Source organism: Somniosus microcephalus, chromosome 5 (assembly GCF_052327205.1).
Source record: "Somniosus microcephalus isolate GS21.2 chromosome 5, FLI_Smic_1.0, whole genome shotgun sequence".
NCBI lineage: Eukaryota > Metazoa > Chordata > Chondrichthyes > Squaliformes > Somniosidae > Somniosus > Somniosus microcephalus.
In genome coordinates, this window is record NC_140991.1 from 40,063,018 (window position 1) to 40,084,691 (window position 21,674).

Sequence of the window (21,674 nt, forward strand, 5' to 3'; positions counted from 1 at the left end):
TCGACATGAGAGCTCAGTGCTCGCGGAAAGCAATTAGGAAAACTTTAGAGATGAGGGCATCAAGAGATGTTTCTAAAGTATGCAGATTAAAGCTTGATCATTTCATCCAAGCTGTGACATTTGGAAATGAAAAATAATAAATTGATTTAACCATGCCTTGCTTCATCAATTTGTATTTATTTTTAACTAGCCAATCTCTCGTGGTGGGACGTCACAACCAAGGGCACTATTCAGGTCAAGCAGGGTTCAGAGGGCGGGAGAATAATTTAACCAAGGTATGGGGGAGGGGCAGCATCTGTGGAGAGAGAAACAGAAAATGCTGGAAATACTCAGCAGGTCAGGCAGCATCTGTGGAGAGAGAAACAGGGTTAACGTTTCAGGTCGATGACCTTTCGTCAGAACTAAGTTCTAACGAAGGGTCATTGACCTGAAATGTTAGCCCTGTTTCTTTCTCCACGGATGCTGCCTGACCTGCTGAGTATTTCCAGCATTTTCTGTTTTTATTTCAGATTTCCAGCGTCCGCAGTATTTGGCTTTTGTATGGGGGAGGGGAGTGGAGGCAGGTTAGAGGAAATTGAGGGGAGGGCAGAGAGGGAGATGTTGGGGGGGGGGGGGAAAGAGAGTGAAGGTGGAAAGGAGGGGAGAGAAGAGGATTAAGGAGAATGGGGAACAGGATGTGGGAGGTGGCAACGGTGAGGGGGAGGAAGGCAGGGGAGAGAGGAGGGAGAAAGATGGGGGGGAGCGGGTGCTGAAAGGCCCAGAAATGCCGAGTGGGGAGAGTGTGAGGAAGCCAAATCGCTCTTCATGAAGCGGAGGGCCAAGATCAAGGTGCTTCACAGTGAAGGGGGAAATAATTCTGAAGCTCGAGCTACAGAATCCTGCTCAGTGGTGGTGGGGGGAGGGGAACCAGAATGTTCCGCATTGAAGATGGGTGGGGGGGGGGGGGGGGGGGTTGGTCACTGACACAATTATCTTCCCTGTTAGTTGGATACGGGAAAAGAGAAAATTAGTGGGGGATGGGGTACGATTCAAGTGCCACAAGGTGCGGGTGGGGGGTGAACCTTTTGAATATGCTAGTGCAAGATTACAACCTGTTGCTTTGTTTAGGGTGGGAGAGGTTGGGGGGGGGGGGTGGGGCTGTAGGTAGAACTGGTAGATTCCGCACACATAGAATTACCGGGGGCCCTAAGTCTAAATCTGCAGGATTAAGTCGTTGAGAGGCTGGGTTGCTAGTTGTGGTGCACTGAATAATTTGATTGCGCTGCACACCTTTCCTCAGGAATTTGGGGTGTTTCTGTTTTTTTGCAATCAGTAGGGAGGATAATGGATTTGTCTGCGACAATTGGCCGCTCGCCATGTGCCTGCAGGAGCTGCATTTTATTTCAAGTCTGTATGAAGGGTCCTTTCATTTAGTTAATTCGCTACGTCAGGCCAATGAGGGAATTAAACAAAACGCGAGTTCCATTCTAATTCATTGAGATGAGTGTGCAAACCACTTGTGCCAAGTTCCAGGATGGTGGAGTTCAGGGTCAGTATGGAGGGTTGTCGTGTTAAGTCAGACCAGCCCAACTCTACTCAATGAGTCACGTAACGTGACTCTCACAGCTCCACCTACAGGTGCAAGGCTTTCGGAGTCTTGCAGCCACTCAGTATTTTAAACATACAACAGGAAGCACTAACCGTACTCCTAACTATCATGAGAAACGAGTAAAAAGTTGTTTATTAGGTCTCTGTAACTATTTTACTGTCAGAAAGAGTAAAAACGAACAGGATATTCCATACACCTAAAAGTGTCACCATACACTGTACTGCCAGATATAAGAAAATGAGTAAAACCTTCAAACTCTTCTTGTGTCCCAGATGAAGCCTTCACTTACATCACAGTACAGTCTAAAAATGCAAGTTCCTCTTTGCTCTTTGCTTTTTCATACAATAGAACCATAGACAATTCAATACAGAAGGAGGCCATTCAGCCCATCGTGCATGTGCTGGTGCTCGCTACTATACTGGAACTATCAACTCGAACATCACTTCTCTGTTCCTTTCTACATTCAAATGCTACAGATATCCAACAAAGCAAAGCTTAACCAGGTTCAGTTTTATTTTGAGAGAGAATATTGAATTTACTCGCGCTTGTGTTTCTTGTGAAGTTAGGAGGCCCGTCACAGGAGAGAACTAAGTGTTTGGTGAAAATCTCACAGCTGCTTCATGTTTTACTTTTAACTCAAATGCAGATTAAGAACTGTTCAATAATCGTAATTGAGTGTCAACCAACGTCAACGATCGGATAAAGCCGCAGTGCAGCATTTTACCAAGTTCTCATTCCTCCTGCTTTTCCAATCTTTCTCTCGAAATATAAATAATGCTTGGACAGATCTCTTACCTGCCAGAAATCTGCGACTGTGGCAGGAAGTGGGCCTTGAGAAGCAATGTACGCGGGATTCCTGGGGTCATGGTCCATCTGGATGGAGAGAAATGAGAGGTATGGGGTTATCATGCAGGTCTATGTACTTGGTAACAGTGTGATTCATCATCACAGTATGATTCATTATAGTTAATTCTGCAGTCCACAGTCATGTTCACAGGCAAGTTGATCACTATTATGGGGGTTGAAGTTCAAACACCACAGAACAGAAGTTAAAAATTAGAAAGTTAGGAGTAAGAAGTTGCAGACAAGTGTTATTAAGAAAAAAAGGAAAGACCTACATTTATATAGCGCCTTTCATGACCTCAGGACATCCTAAAGCGCTTTACAGCCAAATATGTAATTCTGAAGTGGAGTCACTGTTATAATGTAAGAAACGCGGCAGCCAAATTGCACACAGCAAGCTCCCACAAACAGCAATGAGATAATGACCAGAGCTCCTTTTAGGTGTTGATTGAGGGGTAAATATTGGCCAGGACACCGGGTAAAACTCCCTGCTCTTCTGCAAAATATGAATGGGATCTTTAACGCCCACCTGAGAGAGCAGACGGGGCCTCGGTTTAACGTCTCATCTGAAAGACGGCACCTCCGACAGTGCAGCACTCCCTCAGCACTGCACTGGGGGTGTCAGCCTAGAATTTTGTGCTCAAGTCTCTCAGAGTGGGGCTGTGAACCTACCACCTTCTGACTCACAGGCGAGAAGTGCTACTCACTGAGCCAAGGCAGACACAGGCAAGCTTGTTGGGCCTAACAGCTTTTTTCCATTCATAAATGTGCTTAATCAAATTTTCAAGCTGCAAGACATATCCTTTTTTCTAATTCATGGTAAGCTAAAAACAAATTCTAAAAGCGATAGAGTCCAGTAATCAGTAATGAAATAGAGATGCAGATCAAAAAAAAAAAATCGGATGCATATTTAAGAACCAGGGCACTCGGGAAAGGCAGTTCTAATGTAATCCTAAGGGATGCAAGATTCAAAGAAATGTGCAGAAGTATTAGAGTGCTGAGTCGGGTGTCTTTTCAGCATTATTGATAGGATTATTTATCAATCACTGGACCATGACACAACTAGTCGCATTACCGCAAGATGGTCTTTCATGGTTGCAGTCTGGATGCAATGATATGAGCCCGTGCCTACAGGGGAGGTCAAGTTAACCTACATTGCTGTGAGAGACATTTCTCATTTATTTACTGCAGCAGTTTTGTCACGTTTAAAAGAATATATATATAATATATATATTTAAACCACAAAATGCTCAGGTGCACTTTGCAATCCCCCTCCCTTTACACGTCATATGCACCCTCACCCATTCCCATTTAAACACTGTGTATTATAAATCCCCAGTTTTATGTTTGTTGGATCTTTAAAACATTAGCAGAAACCCTCTAAGGCACAGAAACAAAACTGTTCACAGCCAAACCTATCTGTGTGGAAAGGGGGCACAACCTGAGACTCCCCACCTCACAGGTTTACTTCCAATAGCGGTGCCAACAATTATTTACACTGCTAATATTTTTGTTTGCTCTTCACTACAGGAGGGCTCAAACCATTGAGATGTAGAGCATTTTTTACTTCTAGAAATCGGAAGGAGGAGACCCACTCGGGCCTGTTTTTGATGCAGCCAATACATGGCTAAGCTGCAGCAGATATCCAAAGTCTTCTGACATAAAAAGTAGAACACTTTTCAAGAATTTTTCAAGGCCATGCCCATCACCAGGTCAAATCAAGGGACTGAGACATCTTTGGCGTGGTATGAGGTACAGTACTGTGACAACACTTTAATAAGAGACAGCAGCGTGTCGATACTAGATGGTTTATAACTCACAAATACTGTACTAACGTCACCAACCGATAACCAATTTAACCAGCTGCCTCAAAATCTGACTGACGAAATGATTTATTCCACCAACACCATCGGCCTGTGACACAATACTCCAACTTAAATATGTAATTTAATGGATTCTATTAAATAGCGAAAACAATAGCAGTGAAGGATTCTGCACCCTTTGCTTCTCTGTGTGAAAATTCATACATCAAAATTTACATTTAAAGACCGAAAGGGATATTAATTTTGGCGATAATGATGCAAGTATAAACCACAAATAAAGCACTTAATACTGCAACTTTTTTCACTAAAGTTAGCAAATGGAGGAAAATGTAACGCTTCCAGCTTTCAATTGCCACATTGAGTCTTTCTGTAATGTTGCTGATGGCAGAACAATCGCTACATAACTTTACATTGATTTTATCGGCGTGTCTAAGACACTATAGTAAGGAACGTGGAGGATACGCACTGGAAGGAATTTCCATGCTGACCTCAGTATGAGATCTTGCCAACTCGGCCTATTCTCGCAGAGTGATTTATTTCAAAAAAGCTCATTTCCACACTAGCTGGTGGCTGAATAATAAATCTAGCTAATGACACACAAATACATCATATTGAAAATCCATTCTAATACCAGAAACAGAATCATACAGAGGAAAGCAACCTAAATGAGTTTAGTTCTTTCAATAAAAAATATTAAAAAACATTTCTCAATAATACCAAAACATTTAACGGTAAAATTCTTTGTAATAACCTAATTCTCGCCTTTCTTTTTTTTTGGTCCCGCTAAGTTCATCCTGTGAATGTCAAAGGTCAGATCAATGTATCTGGGATAATTTCTCCGACATCCTCTCCCCTGTGCTTAGGAGCAGCAGGAGCCCCCTGAACGGTTGCGGGGTGGATTTCCTCAGGCCCTCTCCCGCTCTGCCACCGCGACTCCGTTTATCCGCGTGGGCAGGGTTTATGCCAAACGTCTGGCCAAAGGTGCCGCGGTGGAGCGGGAGAAGCTCCGAGGAATTTCCTGGGCGACGGCTTCACTTTGACTTAGGGGCGCAAACAAATGCTTTTGCCACAGCTGTACGACGGGGCCGGGTGTCGAACCAAGGACGCTGCTTGTTATCATTTTCACCAGATTCTATATCTGTTGGGGGAAGGTCGGGGGGGGGGGGGGGCGGGGGAGGAGGGGAAATTATTGGAATTAATATCACAAATTAAGTTTTCTTTTTTGGCGCTGTGACTGTATTATAAATATTCATGGCACAGCGAATTTTCCAAAGTCAACTGCAGAACATTTGACAATAATCTTGCAGTAGTGGTGTCAAAACCATGAACCTTTGGGTAGATGCCATCGCGTATGGTCAACGTGGCATCCACACTCACAGCCTCTGGCACAAAAAAAAACACCTCACCAGTCGTAGAGTTAACCTCCACCTAACGCTGGCAACGGATGTATTAGAAACGGAAACCAATAGATGGGAGCTGCTTCTAAGAATTCAGTTAATCTCAAGGATCAGACTTCGATCCTTCAAGTAAGTTCATATTTCAATAGTTCTCCAATCTGATGAAGTAATTAAGGAATCAGAGGAATTTTTCTTGTTTTCTGGATTTGTCTATTAACTGCAAGCTTCAAGCACTACCAAGGCAAATGCTTTTTAATTCTTTAACCAAGAGGAACAATTACTTTTTTTTTTAAACCTGTTTCGCGTATCTAGAAAAGCAGGGCATAATAAGCTCGAGTTTATAAAAGATTCCATTCTGCAATCTATATTCCATTGTGCATTTCATTATGATGCTCCGAACTTAACTGGACCAGCCACATAAACACTGTGGCAACAAGAGCAGGTCAGAGGCTGGGTATTCTGCGGCGAGTGTCTCACCTCCTGACTCCCCAAAAGCTTTCCACCATCAACAAGGCACAAGTCAGGAGTGTGATGGAATACTCTCCACTTGCCTGGATGAGTGCAGCTCTAACAACACTCAAGAAGCTCAACCCCATCCAGGACAAAGCAGCCCACTTGATTGGCATCCCATCCACCACCTTAAACATTCACTCCCTCCGCCACCGGCGTACCATGGCTGCAGTGTGTACCATCTGCAAGATGCACTGCAGCAACTCGCCAAGGCTTCTTCGGCAGCACCTCCCAAACCCGCGACCTCTTCCACCTAGAAGGACAAGGGCAGCAGGCGCATGGGAACACCACCACCTCCAAGTTCCCCTCCAAGTCACACATCATCCTGACTTGGAAATATATCGCCGATCCTTCATCGTCGCTGGGTCAAAATCCTGGAACTCCCTACCTAACAGCACTGTGGGAGTACCATCACCACACGGACTGCAGCGGTTCAAGAAGGCAGCTCACCCCAACCTTCTCAAGGGCCATTAGGGAAGGGCAATAAATGCTGGCCTTGCCAGCGACGCCCACATCCCATAAAACAAATTGAAAAAAAAATCCAGGTCACGGAAAATTCATCAAGCTGATAGTGGCAATTATGGCTCAGCTAAAAGTTTTGACTGTCACACAAGGAACTTCCAGTGCAAAATCTCTGGAACGTACACAAAGAGAAGTAACAAACTCCTCACACAATCCGGTTGTCACTTGAACGGTACATAGCCAGCAATTACAGCACTCAGAAAAAGGAAGGGACATAAAGGGAGGCTGCACGTTCTCCTAACATCCTAGCAACATGTAACACATTCCTAATGACAGCCTTTTTGTACAAAGCTGTAATTTCCCACAGCGTAATTAAAATGAGACCTTGTATTAAGTTTCTCCAGGCTCGGGGAATGTAGTTGGCAGAGTATTTATTTTTTTCCCTGTCTTTCTCTTTTATGCCTTTAATGTAATCCAGCGGTTTTCCTTGATGTAGGTGTAGCCAGACTCCTTTCTAAATGCCATCGGATAAATCAGCAATCGACTGCTCTCACACACCCTGCATTACAGCTCTGGCATTCACCATACTGACTGCACAGCCACAAAAAACAATCATCACTTTCAATATTACAAGAAAGAGAATTTCAGGGTTTTTTTCCCACTAGATTTCAGTAAAGAAAAGAATTAGTGTCATCTATTGTAATTATGTTGGGACTGCCAAAAACTCTTGGATTAATGGGTCAAATTGTGCAAAAAAAATACAACAAACATTGCGTAAAACTGTGTTTTGTGATCGGAGGGTTTGGGGTTAACATCAGCTAAAATAATGAGTCACCGCTGCACGCCTTTTATTTTCGTTAAATTAACCTGCTTAACAGGGCAGAATGAAGGCGGGGGACCATTTTAAATCAATGTCAATCACAGGCAGACAGGGTCAAAGTACGATGACAGGCGAGCCAAGCTGACGAGAATGGCTGCCCCACTTGCGGCTCACCTCGACACAATCAGTGAGTAGGTTGGATCGTGCGTGCCTGGGGATTAACGCACAGCATAGCATGCCCTCCGGGATGGGCGCAAGGGGAGCAACACTGTTGCCTGGACGCCAGTCTGGTAGAGTGACTCCAACTTACTTTTCCTGAAGCAGAAGCAAAATGGAACCGGAAAAGCACAGAAGACGAACTTGTGGAGGAAATGGATCATGTGCCTGAGATCATTGTCTGAAATTAATTTCGTTTGTTGGATGCGAAGAGGCTATGAGTTTTTAAAATATTTATTCTATCATGGGATGTGGGCGTCGCTGGCAAAGTCAGCATTTATTAACCATCTCTCATTGCCCTTGAGAAGGTGGCGGTGAGCTGCCTTATACAACTGAGTGGCTTGTTGTGCTGTTTCAGAGGGCAGTTAAGAGTCAACCACATTGCTGGTAGATCTGGAGTCACATATAGGCCAGACCAGGTAAGGATGGCAGACTTCCTTCCCTAAAGGACATTAGTGAGCCAGATGGGTTTTTATGGTCACCATTTTTATTATTTATTTAACTGAATTTAAATTCCCCAGCTGCTATGGTGTGATTTGAACTACAACACTCCATCCATCCTCTGGCTTACTAGTCCAGTTATGTAACCACTATGCTACCTTACCCATATGAGTCATACATACAATACTTACAGGAGATGAGAATCACCATTTGACTTTCTGATGTTATGTTGCTAGGATGGTGGAAGAATAAGCAGCCTCTCTTTGTGTTCCTCCCTTTTCAGAGGACTGTAATTGTTAACTCTATACGGAGATGGAGTTCCCGTGTATTTGTGCCTGGAGACACGTGTAATCGTGGCATAAAGCAAATACCCAGTGTTAAAGACCGAGCAAACTCGGGCGCAAGTGTGTTACGCACGCAAGTACGATACGCCTGAATTTCCTCAACCTTTTGCGCCCGTCTATCAATCCTTGCGCCTGAACATATCTCGGCTCATTATGATGGCTCCATGCCCAGGATAAAGAGCCGTACACGTGAATTTCCTGCAACTATGCTGGTTCAACATGGGTGTAAAATTAAGCCCCGAATCTTAGGTGCAGCAGGAAGCAAAGCAAAATAACAACAGAAAACGCTGGAAAAACTCAGCAGGCCAGGCAACATCCGTGGAGAGAGAAACAGATTTAACGTTTCAGGTTGAAACCCTTCTTCAGAACTGAAGCAAAGCAATCTGTCTGGTTTGTTGCGATTTTTTGAGCGATTTTAAAAACAAAATTATCCTCACTGAGACCTGCTCTGTGTAAGGCATCAGTATACGTCACATTAAAAATTGAAAAGCTTCCGCGATTCTATGTTCTTAAATGGGCTGTGGCTAATGTGCGTGCATGATAGTTAGATGGCTGGAAACTTTAATTTTCATACTTAAAACAAGGAATATATGGAGCGAGTTCTGCGCTTTCCTTGGGCTCTGATTGTTTACGGCCATTTTTACATTCTGGCGTGTGCGAATGAGACTGGCATTTGGAAGCAAATGGACATTGGCAAAACGGGTGCACAGAACTACAAATACATTTTATTCAAACAGGAAATAAATGAAAGAAAAGGTCAGTTCTAAATAAAAAAGCAATTTCTGTCAAAGCAGCTGGTTGTTAATGAGTCAGCCACGAAGCTCCATAATTCCCCCCCCCCCCCGAGTAATCTAACATATCACATTATTAATTATGAAACACTGGAATGCAAAAATATAAGTTCTAACAGTGGAATTCATGAAATGTCAAAATAAACTCACTTTTGATGGTGATTTTTTTTAAAAATTGCCAGCAAACTCACAAGACAGGTGGAAGTTGTTGCCCAGATTATGTGCGCTACGTGGCTTATTAATTTTTTTTTTTTTTAATGTTCATTTCTTGCTTTAATCTGCTCTGATCTGCTGCCTCAAAGATCATTATTGAACATTTCCTACTTAAAAAACAAACGGCAGCATGTTAATCGTATCCCGGCATCCACACTAAAGAGTTTAAAAGCCTTTAATGCACTTGACAATTTCTTGCTGCCAGTGAGGACTACAGCTCCCCATTCACTTACACCACCCCTCTATTCAGCGGGGAAGATTAGCCATTATTCACCAATGGTTGACTTCACTACACTTCAATAATGACCGAGTGTAAATGCGACAGATGTAATTATCACAATTTTGTTCTGCGCAGTGGTTCTCCTGATGTTGTAATTACAAGTCCTTCTTCTCCGACATGCATCTAGCTGAATAAATACTGCTTTTATTTTGTTTTTTACATGTTGTTCAATAAAGACAGGGGTAGGCCTTTACCCCTCATACTGTCTCTATGCAACTTGATAAAAAAAAAACTCAGCAAAGGCATATTTTAACACAATTCTCGCACAACTTCCTCCAGACTCATGAATCAGCTGGCCACTGTAACTCCAGCCTCTAAGGCAGTAGTTTACAATTACAATTCTGTAAAAAAAAGAAATCCCACCTGAAATGTTAACCCATCTTTCTCTTTCAGATGTGGACTAATCTGCGGCTTATTTTCAGCATTTTTTTTTTTAGGTTGTAATGAGTTGCTTTTCAGCCCAGTGTGATTGCCATTACATTTCCCCATAGATCTGCTTGCATCAAAACTGAAGGTTCGGGGGCTTATTTGCTATCACTCTTGAGTTTTGCACTCTTCCAGCTCAATTGGGCACTTTCACTGGCCTCAGGTCCAAACAGTAAGTACCTGGCCACGTGAATATGTACGGCCAATTTTGAAGGTGCTGTTCCTGCCACAGTATTAAACAGAAAATGCTGGAAATACACAGGACAGTCAGCGTCTAAAAGAGAGACAGGTTAGTGAGCTGGGTGTGACTCTTAAACAGAACTACCTGTCTCTGCCTTCTGCCCAAAAATGCAAAGACCCACCTGGAACAAACAACAACAATTTAACTCTCACATTAATGCGTGGTATCAAGCAAAGATTCTCTTGGCAGGCCCATAATTTCAGCTTGGTCGTATCCCACCTAACTCATCACCACTTTTCCTGACTCCATTCCCGCTGCCTTGGTTGACATCTGATGAACTGTTAATCTGTCCTTTTCTGTACAGATGCTGAAGGACTTACTGTGTGTTTCCAGCATTTTCTGATTTTATTTCGCATTCCCAGTTTTTCCTTCATAGTAGTTCGGCTTTCTCGCTCAAATAAAGTGGGAACGTTTTAAATCCTTCCCCTGGTCACAGGACTACACTGTGATCATAGAAGTCTACTGAAACCCAGTCCCTTCAGTTTTAGCTTGGCAGTGTCATCTGTGGTTTAGTGGGTAGCACACTTGCCTCTGGGTCAGGAAGGTTGTGGGTTCAAATCCCACTCCAGGGATTTGAGCACATGAAGCTAGGCTGACACTCTGAGGGAGTGCTGCACTGTCAGAGGTGCCGTCTTTCGGTTGAGACGTTAAACTGAGGCCCCGTCTGCTCTCTCAAGTGGACGTAAAAGATCCCATGGCACTATTTCGAAGAAGAGCAGGGGAGTTATCCCAGTGTCCCGGACAATATTTATCCCTCAATCACCATAACAAAAGCAGATTATCTGGTCATTATCACATTGCTGTTTGTGGAACCTTGCTGTGCGCAAATTGGCTGCTGCATTTCCCACATTACAACAGTGATTCCACTTCAAAAAGTACTTAATTGGCTGTAAAGCACTTTGAGACGTCCGGTGGTCATGAAAGGCACTACATAAATGCAAGTTTTTCTTTTTTTAACCCAAGTTATGGACTTCTGAAATTCAGTGGCACCGTAGATTGCATTTTAAGAACTAGTAATCAACAGATTAAAATTATAGTGTACGCCTGATACTGCACTTCCTTTATCAGCACTGCTCTGATAAGTCTTAGACCACGACACACTATAAAAAGCAGCTGATTGCACTCACAGCTCAGAGAAGTCAATGCTAGACTCAATGGGCTCAAATGGGTGCCAATGACACTAGGAACAGTTAGCCCTGCAATTTACTTATCAATTATCTCCTGATTCACTCGACAGAATTATCTGGCACACACTTAAGTGCAGTAGATTCAGAAATGGATGTGGATTTTCCATGACAGAGTTTAAGATTCAAAACGCTGACTCCCGCAATGGTTTAATGGGTGCAGGCACTGACCGGCCGGTGTAGCACTGAGCCATATGGATTAGAAGGACCCCCACCCCTTGTGTGATTCTTGGTTTAGGTAACAGTTGAGGTGCCGCAAAGGGCCTCAGCACCCCAGGGACAGGGCAGGGAAAAAATCATCCCGGGTTCCTGCTCCTGATTGCTATCCAGTGGCCCGTGTGCACACTCTGCGTGAGGGCCAGACTAGGCTCGGCGGAGATGTCCTCCACGATTGGACAAGCCGCCACAATGGCTGCCTAGATTTACACATGAAGCATCGCCACTTAGTGAGGTATCACTTAGTGTTAGCTCCCTTAGTACCCCAACAAGAGCGCCTTTAGGAGAAGAGAGGAGAAAGTCGGCAAGAACTTCCGTTTAGATAGTGCCTTTAATGTCGCAAATGTCCCAAGGCAATTCACAGATACCAAGCAATAGTAGGAGCAGAAGTTAGGGGGGAAATGAACCAAGGCATGGTCGAAGAGATAGGTTTTGAGAAGCTTTTGAAGGCGGGGATAGAGGTGCTAAGGGGTCAGGGGTCGGCGGGGGGGGAAGGAGTTCCCGAGTTAGGGTTGAGATTGCTGTAGGCTCTGGCATTAATGGTGATGGGGAGGGAAGGAGTTCCCGAGTTAGGGTTGAGACTGCTGTAGGCTCTGGCATTAATGGTGATGGGGAGGGAAGGAGTTCCCGAGTTAGGGTTGAGATTGCTGTAGGCTCTGGCATTAATGGTGATGGGGAGGGAAGGAGTTCCCGAGTTAGGGTTGAGATTGCTGTAGGCTCTGGCATTAATGGTGATGGGGAGGGAGGAAAGCCAGAAACGGAAGACCAGAGGGCGTGAGCTGGGACACAAGGCTGGAGGAGGTTTGAAAATTAAGGGGCAAGGCCAATAAAGTATTTAAAAGCGATGAGGCCTTTCAGTTCAATCCACTGGGGAAGGGGGAAGCAACGGAGGTCAGCAAGGGCTGAGGTGGTGGAATAGGGAGACAGTGGAGAACAGGATGCGGGTGGGTGAGTCGGAGTTTATTTAGGTTGGAGCTTGGGACGCTGGCGAGGAGGGCGTTGGAGAAGTCCAGCCTGCAGGCAACAAAAACAAGGGTTTCAACTGCCACGAGGTTGAAGGAAAGGCTGAGGTAGAAAAATAGTTTCAAAATGTTTGGGTGTGTGCAGAACAATTTTGCGTGCAGTAACTGGTGGATGCATGGATGTTTCAAATAACCATCGACAGTCTACCGGGGTTTCAAGCTATTTCACTTCTTAGTAGTGATTATTGCAGCAATTATAATTGTCTAGAAGTATAGCAGTAAATGGTGCTGGGAACGGCGATGAGAAGGGAAAGGATGCTGGAATCGGGAAAGATGAGACACGAGAGTATACACCTAAAGATAGTATCATCCAGTGTCATTAGATTTCATCTGTTTTTTAGTTTCTACTGGGAACTTTATTGCATAAACGTCTGTGCACTACATGCTATAATGAAAATCCAGCTCAGCCATGCAAGTCATTTTCAGTGGAACCATGTGATGTGGAAGTATAATGATCAAATTTTAATTTAGACAGCCCTTATTGCTTCAACAGTCTAAATTAAAATGCAGATGAATAAATAGGGAGCAGAACTGTCGAGGAATTAATAAGGAGAAGCAGATGTAGTTTTCCTGAGCGAGTTTTCTGTTCAAGCCTCAGAGGCAGAAGGCACAAGCAGCCCCTCGATGGGGTATTAGAGAAGGACAAAAGATGGTTTGTGAATTGCTGTCCAGCAAGTTTTGGGTCATTTGAGAGCTGGCCAACAATAAGGTGGGAGGCTGGCTGGTGACGAAAGCGTGTCCAATAGGTCAGAAGATTTAACCAACAACAGGCAGAAGCCCATTCCCAGATTTCAGGACTGACTTCCAGATGGAAATAACGCAGTTAGAATGTGGAACGCGCTACCACAAGAGGTAGTTGAGGCGAATAACGCAGATGCATTTAAGGGGAAGCTAGATAAACACATGAGGGAGAAAAGAATAGAAAGTTCTGCTGATAGGGTGAGATGAAGAGGGGTAGGAGAAGGCTCATATGAAGCCTGTTTCTGTGCTGTACATTCTATGTAATTCTAAATCCAAAGACTAGGTAGGATGACTCTCAGACTACTCGCATGAGGCCCTTTAGATTGGCAGACTCAGTGATTGGGTTTGCAGGCCATTAGATCAAGCTATATGGTACATCCTGTTAAGGTCCCCATAGCACATAACCCTCTTCCAGGACATAATCCTACAAAGGATGGAACAGCAAATATCCTTCTTGGCAACTGGTTAGAATCAAAATCGCTTCATGCCCTAGGACAACAGTTCAGGGTGTGGGATAGCCTTTCTCGCCACATACTGTGGAAGAATGCCAGTCAACCTCCTGCAACTGGTGCATCGGAAATATTGGAAAATCAGATACGAGAAGAATCTAATTCCAGCTATAATTTCACTTCATTGTAGCCTTTAATGAAATCAAGTTTAGTTTCAAGTTTCCCTATCATCACTAATATTTACACATTTCACTCTATGAAAAACTCCTGAAACATTTTGTGATAAAGAAGGCAAAAAAGAAAGACTTGCATTTATATAGCGGCTTTCACGACCACTGGACATCCCAAAGTGCTTTACAGCCAATAAAGTACTTTTTGAAGTGTAGTCACTGCTGTAATGTAGAAACCTGGCAGCCAATTTGTGCACAGCAAGCTCCCAAAGACAATGCGATAATGACGAGATAATCTGTTTTTAGTGATGTTAGTTGAGGGATAAATATTGGCCAGGACAACAGCGGGAACTCCCCTGCTCTTCTTTGAACAGTGCCGTGGGATCCTTAACATCTCATCCAAAGGATGGCACCTCCAACAGTGCTGCACTCCCTCGGTACTGCACTGAAATGTCAGCCTAGATTTTGTGCTCAATCTCTGGAATGGGGCTTGTACCCACAAGCTTCTGACTCAGGGGCAAGAGTGCTACTAACTAAGCTACTGACACCGTAAAATGCCACAAAAGTACAAATATTGCTGTATTTCATTTTCAATCCATAAAACGATCAAATAGAAATTTAGGGCTCAATTGTATTTCCACCTTTGCGTCAATGTGATTTGACTTCTTCTCACATCAGCACAAAATTGGACGCATAACTCATCAGTCAGGTCCCTACTCGGACTCTCGAGTGCATTAAAGTGGATGAGTCACCTTCGGTTGGTGGTGGGCAGGCAGCGGTATAGCTACAGTCAGCCGGAGCTTGGATGAAAACGTTTCAAGAGGCAGTTCAGAGACGATTCACTAGGTTAATTCCAGAGATCAGGGGGTTGACTTATGAGGAAAGGTTGAGCAGGCTGGGCCTATACTCATTGGAGTTTAGAAGAATGAGAGGTGATCTTATTGAAACATATAAGATACTGATGGGGCCTCGACAGGGTAGATACAGAGAGGATGTTTCCCCTCGTGGGGAAATCTAGAATACGGGGGGCACAGTTTTAAAATAAAGGGTCGCCCTTTTAGAACTGAGATGAGGAGGAATTTCTTCTCTCAGAGGGTCGTAAATCTGTGGAATTCTCTGCCCCAGAGACCTGTGGAGGCTGGGTCATTAAATACATTTAAGGTGGAGACAGACAGGTTTTTGAACGATAAGGGAGTGAAGGGTTATGGGGAGCGGGTGGGGAAGTGGCTTTGAGCCCAAGATCAGCCATGATCTTATTGAATGGCGGAGCAGGCTTGAGGGGCCAAGTGGCCTATTCCTGCTCCTAATCTTATGTTCTTATGTAAGTGCAAAGTAGGATTTCCTGTTTTTTTGCACTCGTGGAAATGTTTTTTTGGCAAAAGTATCGACAGGAGGTGATTCACTCCCAAAGTTTCGTGGCGAAAACACTTCAATACAACTACATTTTAAAGCATTACAAATCTTTCCAAGGAAACATCGGGGCAGTTCTGTGATCCTGTGCTGCCGACAGGGAGAACGGTTTGGGGAACTGGAGCTACAATGGCCATATCTCTGACCCTGGTTTCCTATGAGCACAGCTTTCCCCACTGGTAGCGCGGGACTGCGGCATTGTCCCTAATAGCTCCACATCATCACCATCACAATAGTACTTTCAGCTATACTTCCTGAAAGTGTGGTGGAAGCAGATTCAATAGTAACTTTCAAAAGGTATATACTTGAGAAGGAAAAAAAAAATTGCAGGCTATGAGGAAAGAGCAGGGGAGTGGGGACTAATTGGACAGCGCCTTCAAAGAGCCGGCACAGGCACCTTCTGTGTTGTATGATTCTATTACACTGAAACACCTAAAAATGCTTCACACACACGAGGGGTTATTTCCAACTTCACCACTTGAGCAGTAAACTGGCAGAGCGGATCGCCTGCCAATTATAGAACCTGCCCAATGTTCGTGCCCATGGTCAGGCGGGCTGTCTAATGGGTGGCCCGATTCTCTCCGCCAGCTTGTCGCTCAAGTGGTGAAGGTGAAAGTGACCTGCGATTAATTTATTTTTGAAGTGCAGTCACTGTTCTTAATAAGGCAAATTACATACATAGGTTACATAGGACATATACAGCACAGAAACAGACCATTCGGCCCAACCAGTCCAATGCCGACGTTTATGCTCCACTCGAGCCTCCTCCAGTCTTTCCTCATCTAAGTCTATCAGCATAACCCTCTATTTAGTTCTCCCTCATATCCTTATCTAATCGCCCCTTAAATGCATCTATACTATTCGCTTTAGCCAATCCCTGTGATAGCGAGTTCCACATTCTCATCACTCTCTGGGTAAAGAAGTTTCTTCTGAATTCCCTATTGGATTTCTTGGTGACTATCTTCTACTGATGGCCTCTAGTTATGCTCTTCCCCACAAGTGAAAACATTCTCTCTGTATCTGGAATTTCCTACCTAAACCTCTCCGCCTCGCTACCTCTCTTTCCTCCTTTAAGGCGCTCCTTAACACCTACCTCTGCCCTAATTTCTTCTTACATAGAAACATAGAAGATGGGGCAGGAGTAGGCCATTCGGCCCCTCGAGCCTGCTCCGCCATTCAATGAGATCATGGCTGATCATCCAAATTCAGTACCCTGTCCCTGCTTTCTCCCCATATCCCTTGATCCCTTTAGCCTTAAGAAATATATCTAACTCCTTCTTGAATATATTTATTGAATTGGCCTCTACTGCCTTCTGTGGTAGAGAATTCCACAGGTTCATCACTCTCTGGGTGAAGAAATTCCTCCTCATCTCTGTCCTAAATGGCTTACCCCTTATCCTTAGACTGTGACCCCTGGTTCTGGACTCCCTGACCATCGGAAACATCCTTCCTGCATCTAGTCTGTCTAGTCCTGTTAGAATTTTATAAGTTTCGATGAGATCCCCTCTCATTCTTCTAAACTCCAGTGAGTACAAGCCCAATCGACTCAATCTCTCCTCATACGTCATTCCTGCCATCCCAGGTATCAGCCTGGTGAATCTTCGCTGCACTCCTTCCATGGCAAGAACATCCTTCCTCAGATAAGGCGACCAAAACTGCACATAATACTCAAGATGTGGTCTCACCAAGGCCCTGTACAACTGCAGCAAGACATCCTTGTTCCTGTACTCAAACCCTCTCACTACGAAGGCCAACATACCATTTGCCTTCTTAACCGCCTGCTGCACCTGCATGCTTACCTTCAGCGACTGGTGCACAAGGACACCCAGGTCTCGTTGCACTTCCCCTTCTCCCAATCTATTGCCATTCAGATAATAATCTGCCTTCCTGTTTTTGACACCAAAGTGGATAACCTCGCATTTATCCACATTATACTGCATCTGCCATGCTTCTGCCCAATCACTCAACCTGTCCAAATCATACTGGAATTTCTCGGCATCCTCCTCACAGCACACACGCCCATGTGGCTCGGTGTCAAATTTTTCGTCTTTTAATACTCCTGTGAAGCGCCTTGGGACATTTTACTACGTTAAGGGTGCTATATAAATACAAGTTGTTGTTGATAGCTGTATCACTTTTTTCTACTGCCATTATGTTATCCCTAATAAGTACAGCCACTCCATCTCCCCTTTTTCCCTCTTTATCTTTTCTAAATATGTTATACTCTGCAATGTTTAATTCTCAGTCCTGATTTTTCTGTAGCCATGTCTCAGTGATCCCTACTATGTCTGGTTCCTTGCAACGTATGATTGCTTCCAGCTCCCTTGTTTTATTACGGACACTGTGTGCATTGCTGTGCAGACAGTTTAACTCATTTTTAATAGTAGTTCCTCTCACTTTATTTTGAACCATCTTTTTAAACTCCTGTTCTATAATCTATTTATTCCCTGGCCATCAATGTCCTCCTTTACTTTATTCTTTCCTAAACTCTCCTTTCCCGTTTTGTTTATATTTAGGCCGGTTTCATTTCTTGTAGATCCCTCTCCCCATCTTAAAGCAGCTGTAAGGGCCTGGCAACATTTGGTGGGGAGGAGGTACTTACTATTGGGCTTGCGTTGATGTAGTCCGAGTTCGAATGACTTGACTCAGCTTTCAGTGTTACTCTGGAGTGATCGTCTGTAGACAGGAACAATTCAAATATGTCAGAAGATAGAAAGGGTTATTACTAGTATATAGTTCCTACCTCCTCCTCGTCCAATTTTCATACCCTTTTCTTCCTTGCTCACCAGGAGGCAGTGAATCGTTCTTGGAGCTCAGTTGGACAGGCGCTGGCCCTTAGATACCTCACCCAGGGGTCATTCTTCACATCAGTCCAGCAGTGAGTACTGGCAGGCTGTTTGACCACAGCAACACATTTGAGCCCAGTCATGTCCCCATACATTTGCAGCAGAGTTCACTGGGCAGTAATCAGAAACGTTAACCCTGGTTGATTTTGCAGAACATAGACACCAAGCCAACTGTAGTGTCTCAATCGTTATCCCAAAGGAGGTAATTGGAACACCAGGTCGTTGCTGAAGCATCATTTTCCATATTGTTACTTCTTTGTGCTCCCTAAACATTTCTTTCACTTACAAAAGCAACATTTTGCCTCCTTAACAGCTGTTAATGCCACAGCTTCTCAGGGAATTGACTCTTTCCTGAAGCAAGCTAGACATTGTTCTTCCATCTCCTTCTTGCCCAGTGCTAGCTTTGCTTCAGCGAAAACTGTAATGTAAACTCTCTCCATGGGGAGAAACCAGGATCAAATACTGCTGTTGGTGCAGTTAAAGCATAGCTTCAGATTAACATGAGCGTAGACTGCTGGGGGTTGATTTGAACTTGTATCACCTGACATTAATGGGATGGTAACGGTCTCAAAACGAGTCTCAGTAACCTTACTGCCTCGTTAAGATTGACAATGTGGCCACCGCCGCTTTGAAAGGGTCCTATCGCTGGGCAGCTGAAGTGCCTGCCTGGACCTCAATTGCCAACTTAGGTTGGAAATGGTCAGCAGAGTGCGCTCCAACCATTGCCATGGGCGAGAGGAGAAGGGGCCCAACCCCGGTATGTTTGATATTACCTTTTGTGTGGCCAGGAGGATCAGGAGTGCGTCTCGGGGCACCAGAAAAAATAATCTGGGTCACTGCCACCCCGGGATCCCGTCCCTCTCTGATTGTGACACCCCCCACACCCAATATGGTAGGCTTTAATCCGGCGAGCTGCACTGGGACTCCCCGCATGTTAACAAGGCCACGGCTCAAAATTATTGCCGCTTATTTGCTTTGAGTGCGAGCGACCGGCCCTCTTGTCTGCTTGGCAGGTGGAGCATTCAATATGGTGGCATAATGTAACCCCCACTGCCGTTAATCTTGGGCACCTTGGGCTAAACTCAGTGGCACCCTGAGCAAGCCGTACAGAGATCACGTTAGTGAAGAGGGTGAGCTAGACTCTTGACGGACGCGACGCGAACCGCTCTGCGCGTTGGATTAGTTCAGCACGACTCGTACTCCTGACTTCGACTTCATTGGCATTATAAATGAGTTACTCCCAATTTACTTGGGCATTTTTGCAGCTGCTTCATTTCCCAAATAACCATGGATGTCACAGCTCCTGTCAAGAGGGGAGGAATAATCCTGTCCTTGGCAGTGGAGGAGAAAAAAAAAGGAAAACTGGTGACGGAAATAACAGACATCACTTTGATCAGATACCACATTAATTAATGGCAAGGAGTGGCATATTAATAACATATCAGCATTAAAGGGTTTGCTTTTGTACTAAATTAATAGCAGGATACTTAAAAGCCTTGCCCGACAGCCAAGTATATTGGGAAAAATGAACAGTTGGAAAATTATGGGTTTGTGTAACCACTCTGTGCTGATATGTATGGCCAGTGGACAAGCCTCCTGGCATATTCAGAATATCTGCTTCTTCTTTAGTGTGAGCGTGCTAGGTGTAAACAGTTAACGCCATCACCTCCAAGAAGTATAGATCTGATTCTAAGCTTCGAATTAGGAGCTGCATTTTAAAGAAAATCTCTTTGGAGCTTTTTTTCCATTCCAAAAATACGCCAAGTATTTAAGTGAATTTATTTGTGAAGTGTTCACTGAAAAGGTCATACATACCGTACCCCAAGGAGTGGGTGTGGAGGAGTGTGGTAATGAGCACAAAATCTAGGCTGACGCCCCAGTGCCGTGCTGAGGGAGTGCTGCATTGTCGGTGGTGCCGTGTTTCGGATGTGACGTTAAACTGAGGGCCCGTCTTCCCTCGGAGGTGGACGTAAAAGATCCCATTGCACGATACGAAGAAAAAGCAGGGGTGTTCTCCCCGGTGTCCTGGCTAATACTTACCCCTCAACCAACACACTAAAAACAGATTATCTGGTCATTATCACATCGCGGGATAAGTGGGGCCATGCTCTGTATAAATTGGCTGCGGCATTTCCTACATTACAACAGTGACTACACTTCAAAACGACTTAATTGGCTGCAAAGCGCTTTGGGACGTCCTGAGGTCATGAAAGGTGCTATATAAATGCAAGTCTTTCTTTCTTTTACTATTCCTATGGCACACTGTATTGGAGTTGCACGGTGCAGCACCTGATAACGCTCCACGCGGTGTGGCACTGATCTCGAGCAGATCCTGTGGGGAGGGAGGGCAGGCACTTTCCCATAGGGAAATGGAGGAGCAATTATTCTATGCCAGATGCACCTTCCAGCAGATGATTACAAAGTAACTCTGGCATAGGCCCGAGGGCTGGTGTTCAGTCTGCCTTCTAATCCAGGAAGGTAATTACCGTAAGGAGACTGAAGGAGGACTTCAGAGGACAAGAAGTAATATTGAATAATTTCATGAAATGAACAGTGAGGATTCATTGGTTACAATCATTTAAAGTCTAGAAGTGAGTTGTTATGATCTGGAATGCACGGCTTGAAAGGGTGGTGGAAGCAGATTCAATAGTAACTTTCAAAATGGATTTGGACAACTACTTGGAGGGGAAACACCTGCAGGGTTATGGGGAAAGGGCAGGGGAATGGGAATAACTGAATAACTCTTTCAAAGAAACGGGACATGCACGATGGGCCAAATGGCCTCCTTCTGTGCTGTATCATTCTATGATTCTATCAGTGCAATCCCACTTTTATCATCAGATGTAACATGTGAAGATCTTTAATATTAAAGCGGTTTAACATTTGCAGACTGCTTTATATTATAATAATCATTATTCAAATATACAACAAGAATTTGCATTTACACCGTGCTCCTTAACAGGCAGAAAGGAGAAAAGGAATATGGTGGGCACGAAGCAAGGGAATGGAGAGGCTAGGATGGTAGAGAAAGGCGAAGAGGAAGATCTTGAAGTTTTTGAAAGCAGGCAGCTGGAGGGTAGAGGGAAGTGGATAGGGAGTTCCAGAGGGCAGGTGGGGAATGGCTGATATATGGCATAATTAGCGCTTAAAATGTTTTTCAACACTGTGGTATTTTTGCAAAGTTTTCAAACAAACTTTGGGGGAAGCTTTCCTATGTTTGTTATAAATTGTGTCATTTATG

At 44.3% G+C, this 21,674-nt stretch overlaps 1 protein-coding gene across 2 annotated transcripts in view; it reads right to left on the minus strand.

The window, feature by feature from the left end:
- The window catches only part of ptprn2 (protein tyrosine phosphatase receptor type N2), a 1,093,281-nt gene that overhangs the window by 45,571 nt on the left and 1,026,036 nt on the right, over positions 1-21,674 (minus strand). For both annotated transcript variants that reach the window (XM_085987555.1, XM_085987557.1), the window contains exons 16-17: positions 18,190-18,263; positions 2,384-2,461 (exon numbers count right to left, since the gene is read on the minus strand). In XM_085987555.1, the coding sequence (XP_085843681.1) occupies positions 2,384-2,461; positions 18,190-18,263 (152 nt within the window). The remainder of the gene's footprint in view (positions 1-2,383; positions 2,462-18,189; positions 18,264-21,674) is intronic.